The 8,314-nt window shown below is 32.6% G+C and overlaps 1 protein-coding gene across 1 annotated transcript in view; it reads right to left on the bottom strand.

Annotated features, from left to right (window-relative positions):
- Nucleotides 1-484: 484 nt before the first annotated feature.
- DCK (deoxycytidine kinase) overlaps nucleotides 485-8,314 on the bottom strand; it is a 30,848-nt gene continuing 23,018 nt past the window's right edge. Inside the window, exons 4-7 of the mRNA XM_072775339.1 lie at nucleotides 7,910-8,057; nucleotides 6,208-6,323; nucleotides 5,367-5,457; nucleotides 485-2,757 (exon numbers count right to left, since the gene is read on the bottom strand). Coding sequence (XP_072631440.1) covers nucleotides 2,731-2,757; nucleotides 5,367-5,457; nucleotides 6,208-6,323; nucleotides 7,910-8,057 — 382 coding nt within the window. The 3' untranslated portion in view covers nucleotides 485-2,730. The remainder of the gene's footprint in view (nucleotides 2,758-5,366; nucleotides 5,458-6,207; nucleotides 6,324-7,909; nucleotides 8,058-8,314) is intronic.

Below are 8,314 nucleotides of genomic sequence, written 5' to 3'. Positions count from 1 at the left end.
TACATTTTTCTATAAAAAATACTTTGGGACTTTTTCTCCTTTAAAATATGAGAGACCTGGGATCCCTGGGTGGCGCAGCGGTTTGGCGCCTGCCTTTGGCCCAGGGCGCGATCCTGGAGACCCGGGATCGAATCCCACATCGGGCTCCCGGTGCATGGAGCCTGCTTCTCCCTCTGCCTATGTCTCTGCCTCTCTCTCTCTCTCTCTCTGGGACTATCATAAATAAATAAAAATTTTTAAAAAAAATTAAAAAAATTAAAAAATTAAAAAAAATAAAATATGAGAGACCTAATTTTTAGCAGGGTTCAGTATATAGTGTTCAGTTTCTGACATAAAAGATGAGACTACTCTGAATGAGGGAATGTCTTGCACAATTAAAATTACCTTATTAAAACAGCAAACAATAAAAATTAGTCCATACAGTCTGATGTAAGATGATCTAATATGGGAAATAGGATAAAAAAAGATAATGCAGACCACTAGGTTCAATACTCTTGTACCCACCAATGGTACAGCTTTTATTGTGAATCTTAACAAAAAAAATTTTAAAGGTTTTTTCAATTCTACAGATTTTAAAAAGGCATTAAATTAAACATTTCTAGAAGTCACTAAAAATCTCCAAATTATGTCTTCACTTAAAACAGAATCGATGTTATTTATTTAAACCATTGTCACTGTTTTATATTCATATTTTTTTCAAAAGTAGGATAAATTTTAATTTTAAAAAGATATAATCATTTCAATGAGTATAGCTCCATCACAGTTCATGAGATTTACACTTATTTACTAAACTAATATTTAGTAAACAAATTCATTTGTATCAAATACAGACAAAAAAAAAAACCCATACAATATCATGAAATGGTTTCAATATTCGTGGTGAGTATAGGACTTGAGACAAAGTCTCAAGATCAGTGCATCTACAATGTTTAACCTACAAAATTATCATCTTTAATTATCAAAAACACAAAACAAAAAATTACATTTTAAAAAGGAAAATGATAGTTTCAAAGTCAAAGTGACTCTTCTCATTTCAAAAACAGAATTTTTCTAAAACATCAAGTAGAAAGGTTACATAGAAAAACACTGCACACCTTAACTAAGCAAACTTGAGAAAAACCTTTATCTACAGACCTAAAATGAATCCATGCAGTTTTAAAAATTACAACTATTCTACCCCCTTGTATTCTTTATTATTACATATGTTTCCTAATATATATTTAACAAAAATGATAATACTTTCAAGATACAGAACATATAAAAGAGGAAAAAACTGAAGGTATAACCCCTACAGAGAAGCAAAGCAAACTGTGAAGTGAAAAGTGATCATGTTCTCAAAAGTAGAAACGTGTGACTTTCATTTAAGCTTTAAAACAGCAGGCTGTCAGGGTGCCTGGCTGGCTCAGTCAGAAGAGTGTGCAACTCATGATTTTGGTATTATAAGTTGGAGACCCACGTTGGGTATAGAAATTACGAAAAAATAAATAAAAACAAAAACAAAAAATAATAATAAAGTAGCAGGCTGCCTAATTAATCCAGACAGTAAGGAAAGCAGGTAGGGAAGGAAGTTAGAGCTAGGATAAAAGAGATGATGCATCTAAGAAGATAATCTACCTTGTCTTCAGTTTCTCTTTTGACCTCTTAAGTAAGTATAAAGGTAAAGATGAGAAACTACTCACTCCCAGTAGAGTCGACAAAAAATAAAATGGAAAAACTTATCCCTTGCTATGTTCCACTAAATTTTTACCAATAAAAATGGAAAGAAACTTAGGGAAAACCATACTTTCACCTCAAACAAATTACAGGCAATCATATTTTAAACCAATCTTTTAACTATAAGTTTAATATACACTCTAAGAGAATGGTCTGAGAAAAAAATAGGCAGCTATTTTAAGCTCCATATAAATTGAATCTTTACACTTATCTTTTAAATACAGAAACATGTTATCATTTCCTCTCTAATCTTCTAAAATCCCATGCAAAAAGACAAGTCTCACCCATACCACAAATGTAAAAACAAAAGCAGAATAAAGATTAATTACTTATACGATAGGTTATGCCATTACAAAATGGGAACAAAGTCTGACCTGCTCCTTTATTAATGAATTATAGATACATTCATAAATATCAATGAAGTGATTAAATACTAAACTGATCTTATCTTCCACATAAATTAAGATGGAAGGAGAGACGCTTGATCAAAAGTATTTAAAATAAAACTTCATAATCCTTTTTTTGGGATTTCTTAAATTCCACTTTCCAACTTGTAATCGGTGCATTAATTTATACAGCACACACTAACACTTACTATGTAACATTAAAGTTCCCACTTAAGAAACTGTTCACCAGTGAAATAAGAAGCACCAGGGGGAAGAAAAAAAAAGCCAACCTGCCTAGGAAAGTAATAGAAGGGAAAGACAGGAGGAGGCCGGGTCCTTTCATGATGTAGTTCAGCCAGTACTTACTCTGGAACCATCTACCTCCAGACTTCTTGTTGTGAGAGATAATTCGATGTCTTTATTTTTAAAAAGCCAAAAAGAAATGAAATTGCTCATAAACTTTTATACAGAATTCATCAAAACAATTTTTTTCTTGGAACAAAAATGGCAAAAAAAAAAAAAAATGGTAAAAAACCTGAGTTTTCTAGAGACTTGTATGAATATCGAGCTATGAAGATACACAAAGCTGAAGTATCTAGAATCACTTGGCTGCCTTTAGTCTTCAGCAAAATCACAAAGTGCTCAAAAATTCTTTGACCTGAGGGGAGGAAATAAATATTAATATAATTCTTGAATAATTTGAAATGTCTAATATCCATCTCTATTTAATAGTATATAACAGCTGAAGACCTCAATTGTACTAAGTAACTCCATCACAAAGCCACAGTATTTATTTTCAAAAGATATATTAATATCTTAGTAGTAAAAGATAAATGACCTAAAATGTCATTACAGGAGTTATTAAGTTTTCATCTAAGATTCATACAGTTCTATAACAGCCATAACACAAATTTCATAATTTCTTTATAATAACATAGACCACTGACATGCAGCTTTAGCACCAAAAGTATTAGAAATTGTGATGGTTTAAACAACTCTGAAAGGTCCAGACATGTAAAATTTATAATACTTCTGAAGCACAAATATGAGTCATGTATACATATCTGTAATGTTAATATGCAAGGAAAGGTCATATAAGTTGTGAATGAACCTAATCAACTAACCAACATCACAATGCAAAAAGATTCTATTCTCTATAAATTCTAGATAACACATAATTCTTCTGAAGAAAGGAAGATTGTTGCCTTGAAATAATATCTTAAAAATACTTATAGTAAAAAAAAATACTTATAGTAATAATGTTACATAGTAACAGTAACTGCACTTACAGTAGTAAGCAATGCATAATATATAGAAGTGTCAAATCAATATGTTGTACACCTGAAACTATATATCGCATTGTATGTCAGTTACATATTTCAATAAGAAAAAAAGAAAGCCCACTACTAGTATTAATTAAAGGTAAACAATAACATTTATATACGATTCTTAGTCAAAATACAGAAGTATTAGATAAAGTTAAAAAGTGGTTTTACAGATTCACTCAGTTAAAATATTGGTTGGCTGTTAGTATTACAATGGCTGATTTAATTGTATTTCATTTAATTTCATAGTATCATAAATGAATCATATCCTATATATTTTATAAAATATTTTAAAGATTTTATTCATTTGAGAGTGGGTGAAAGCATGAGCAGGGGCAAGGGCAGAATGAGAGGGAGAAGCTAACTAACCATAAGAGATTCTTAATCATAGAAAACAAACTGAAGGTTGCTGGATGGGAGGGGGTGTGGAGGAGGGGGTAACTGGGTGATGGACATTAAGGAAGACACATGATGTAATGAGCACTGGGTGTTATATAAGACTGATGAATCACTGACCTCTACCTCTGAAACCAATAATACATTATATGTTAATTAATTTATTTTATTTTTTTAAAGATTTTATTTATTCATGAGAGACACAGAGAGAGAAGCAGATACACAGAGGGAGAAGCAGGCTCCTTGTAGGGAGCCTGATGCAGGAGTACTCAATCCCAGAACCCTGGGATCAAGACCTGAAGCAAAGGCAGACACTCAACCACTGAGCCATCCAGGTGCCCCAATTAACTGAATTTAAATAAAATTTTTAAAATATTTATTTATTTGAGAGAGAGAGAGCAAGTGAGCATGAGCAGGGGGAGGGGCAGAAAAAGAGGGAGAAGAAGACTCTCCACTGAGCAGGGAGCCCCATGGTGGGGCTCAATGTTGGGCTTAACCTGAGACTTGATCCCAGGATACCAGGATCATGACTGGAGCTGAAGGCAGACGGTTAATTGACTAAGCCACCCAGGTATCCATATATATCCTATATTTTTAACATCATTATGATACAAAGAGGTCATCTGAATTTTCCAGATATGCTTTACTTTACATATATCATGGGAAAAACAACTATATGAGTAGTTAATAATAAGTGTTGAGATTTTCAAAGTTTTTGAGATATATCATTTATGAACGTCAGCTTCCTATTATAGTAAATAACAGATATTTTGTGAAGGAGAAAAAAATTAAATTTCTCTCAAAACTAAACAAACCAAAAAAAAATGTGGCTTCATCTTTAGATCTTGGATCATCACTAAGTTAATTAACATGGACAGTAGGATATTTATTATACAATTCCCGTTACTATTCTCTCTCAAGTGTACATCAATAGGTTTACTACAGTCCCTTTATCAGTACAGGCACCACTCATTAACAGAATATAGTCAGCTCCCAAATATGTAGAGGACAGATTAAGTCTGATTAAGACAATGACTCAATGATCAGGCAATGCCAATTTATCATTGACAAGGTCCCACAGAAAGTCAAAACTAAAAATCCTTTAATTTCAAGACCTAAATATAAAAATGAATGAAATCTTTATCCTACAACTTCAAGTATCTTTCATACTGAATTAAGTTAAAAAAGATAAATTTAATTTCACAAGTAGTTCATTATTCAAGTACCTAAAGATTGATGATATAGAGAAGAGGGGAAGAAGACGAAACAGCAGAAGAGAGGAGGGGAGCAAGAACTTTTGTTAATGTGATCATCCCTGTATTACAGATAAAGGGACAGAAGGATCAAAGAACCTCCTCATTTTAGCGAAGGCCACAGAGCTAGAATCTCAAGTTAGGATTAGAATCTAAAGTCTAAATCCCTCTAAAGCTCTTAATGGTCTCAGTATAATTTTGTTTTCTTTCCTGTTAGAAAATTGTTTTCCCACAAGTTACAACACTTTTCTAGACAAAACAAATGTTAGTGTATAGTCTTTGTATAAATATACCTTTTCAATAAGACCATCGTGTTTGTCTTTAAAGTCTTCATTGATATCCAGAGTTAAGATAGGGATTTCTTGTAGAAAATCAAAGTTGGTTCTGTTTTAAAAAGAAAGAGGTGAACAGAATCTTAAAAAGCAATAAAGAAAAAAAAAAACACTAAAAACTTATTCTTATACCATCTCTGGAATATCAAAATGTTGTCAATCATTTTATATTAAATTTATTCTGCAAGTACTTTATCTGAAAGCCCCTTCTTCCTTCCCTAGATTTACTACTATATACTAATAATATCTAAAAATCTCAATGTAAAATATATAAAGCTAGGCATTATGACATATAATCCTCAAAAACCAAAATCTTAACATAAAATAAGGAATGTCTGCATTTGAAGATGAGAAAACTTAAAGCTCAGGGAAGACACTCTGAGGCTCAGAGGATGCCTAACAAGTCAGTCTGGATTTGACCCAAGATCCAATGACAACAAAGTCCATGCTCTTAACAACTGTGTTATACAACCTCCCAAGCCTTGATCTAAAAAATAAATTTGAAGGATCTTATCTTAAATTCTCTCTGAAAGAGAGTACCTAAGTAACATACACAGGTATATTTCCTACTCCATCACTTAATTATATGCTATCAATACCACTGGGGAAGATTAGCCATAAAAATTTTAAGGAAATAGGATCTCATTACAATAAAAAGAATCACAATTGACACCTAATTCTGGTAGATCTTACAATACTAGTTTAAAATAAAAATGGTTGAAAATGAAAATCTGTACACGTTTTAGATTAAATTTTTATTTTAAAGGTCTTTAAATAGTAAATAAGAATAAGGAAGTCTTACTTCAGTGTTCTATGAAGTAGCCAGCTCTCATGCTTATAGTGAAGCTTCTCTAAATATTCAAGAGGAATGCCTTGTTCTTCATTTCTTCCCCGTAAATATATTCTATTCAAGCATTTCTAAAAGCAAACAATAAGAAAGAGGTTAGAGGCAAGGAATAATTATTCTTGTCTGTTACCATTAAATTTTTCTTCTCTTGTGTCTCTTGAGTTACGCTAGCCAAAATCGCCATTTATTCCTTCCAAAAAGTTGAAATAGTTCATTTTTCCCTTCATGTGCTTTTCAATCATTTGATGACTCTAAACCAAATAGTACTTTTAGAGTAAGTCTATAAACTTATGGGATCCATACTTGAAAAATATTGTACAAAATAAGCTTGGTAAAATGTAAATGCTTCAAAATGTATTATAAATCCTCTTTTCAAATACTTACATGATCCTACAATCAAGATATTATAAATAATACTGATGAAATAAAAGTTAGACTTGTGTTAGACTTTAAGATACTGACTATACTTTCTAACAAAATGAAATTATTAGTATTCTTTATGTGCTATATTGACATTTACTATTTTTGTAATTTTTTTAAAGATTTTATTTATTTATGAGAAAAAGAGAGAGACAGAGACATAGGAAGAGGGAGAAGCAGGCTCCCTGCAAGGAGCCCAACATGGGACTCAATCCCAGATCCCAGGATCATGCCCTGAGCCGAAGGCAGACACTTAGCCACTGAGCCACCCAGGCGTCCCTATTTTCGTAATTAAAATAAAAAAAAATTATTCTCAAAAACAAAAGTGAATTTCAAAATAGATGTTAAATTCGAGCTTCCTTTATATTAAAAAGAACAAAGTCATCACTTGGAATCAGAAACCTGGTTTCTTTAAAAATTCAGCTTCAATAATAACATAATATTCTCTCAGGCTAGAAATCATGACATTTATATTCATCAGAGCCTTCTTTGTGTCTTAGGGAAGACAGGAATAAAAAGCAGAAAAACTGGAATGTAAGCACCAAATCTAGAATTTAATAAATATAAGCTCTTATTTAGGTTAGCTTTATGAAAGTCATCCACTTGGTCTTCCTGGATTCATTACATAACTTCATATATAAGTAAGAACAGTTATTTTACAACCGATCATGAAAGGCACATTTCTAAGTAAGCTCCCTTAACTGAAGATGGAAAGAGCCCTCTAAGTCTCTTCTCAACTAAAGCTGCTATCCAGTCCAAGCCATGAACAGACATAAAAGATTTCTTGAAACAGACCTCCATCAACTTTGCAATTCATTCACAAATATTTGCTGAGCTCCTACTATGTATCTAGGTCCTGTTCTAGGCAATGGAAATCCAACAGTAATTAAAATACCCTGTCTCACACCAAGATGCCTATACTCTAGCAGTCACTCAAGCAAAATTTCAATCTAGCTGTAACAGGTAAGAGACTTTGCAAAAGTTAGGAAGAAATAATGAAGAACAAAACTGAGAAGTACAAAGAAAGACCTAAAAAGAGCAACTTGCCAAATCTGGGTTTCTACTTTGCTGACAAAGAGAATGCTTCTATCTACACAGATATGAGTTTCTAATTTGGATGTGAGAGGTAGAGAGTAAGGGAGTGGAGTTCAACTAAACTGCCTTCACTGCGTGCCACCAAAAGGATTTCTAAATATTAAATTGTCAATGGAGCAAGCAAATTTTTATTGAGTCTCACCTCTGGAGTGGCTCGAAGATAAATGATTCCATCCAGTTCCAGGCTTTGGCCAAATTGGTGATTCATCCAGTCATGCCAGTCTTGATAAATTGTCCACTCTGTTTCATTCATGCACTCAGATTCATACAGATTAGCTGCAAAGACATACCTGAAAGAGAGTCTATATCAACACATAATTCCTTTCCAAAAAACACAAAGAAACAGAAAAGAGAAAGTAAATCTACTAAATGGACATGGAACATTCTCCCAAGATCCATGGCAGATAATGCCTTAGACAGCAGAAAAAAAATCAACAGAATATCTCCAACTATAGGAAATATGTTCTTTGCCAGCAGTTCTCAAAAATGTAGTTTAAGGACCCCTGGTAGTCCCCAAGATCTTCTCAAGGGTTCCATGAGAGGCCAG

The sequence above is a fragment of the Canis lupus genome, chromosome 14 (genome assembly GCF_048164855.1).
Source record: "Canis lupus baileyi chromosome 14, mCanLup2.hap1, whole genome shotgun sequence".
Lineage (NCBI taxonomy): Eukaryota > Metazoa > Chordata > Mammalia > Carnivora > Canidae > Canis > Canis lupus.
This window is presented reverse-complemented; position numbering and strand designations above follow the sequence as displayed.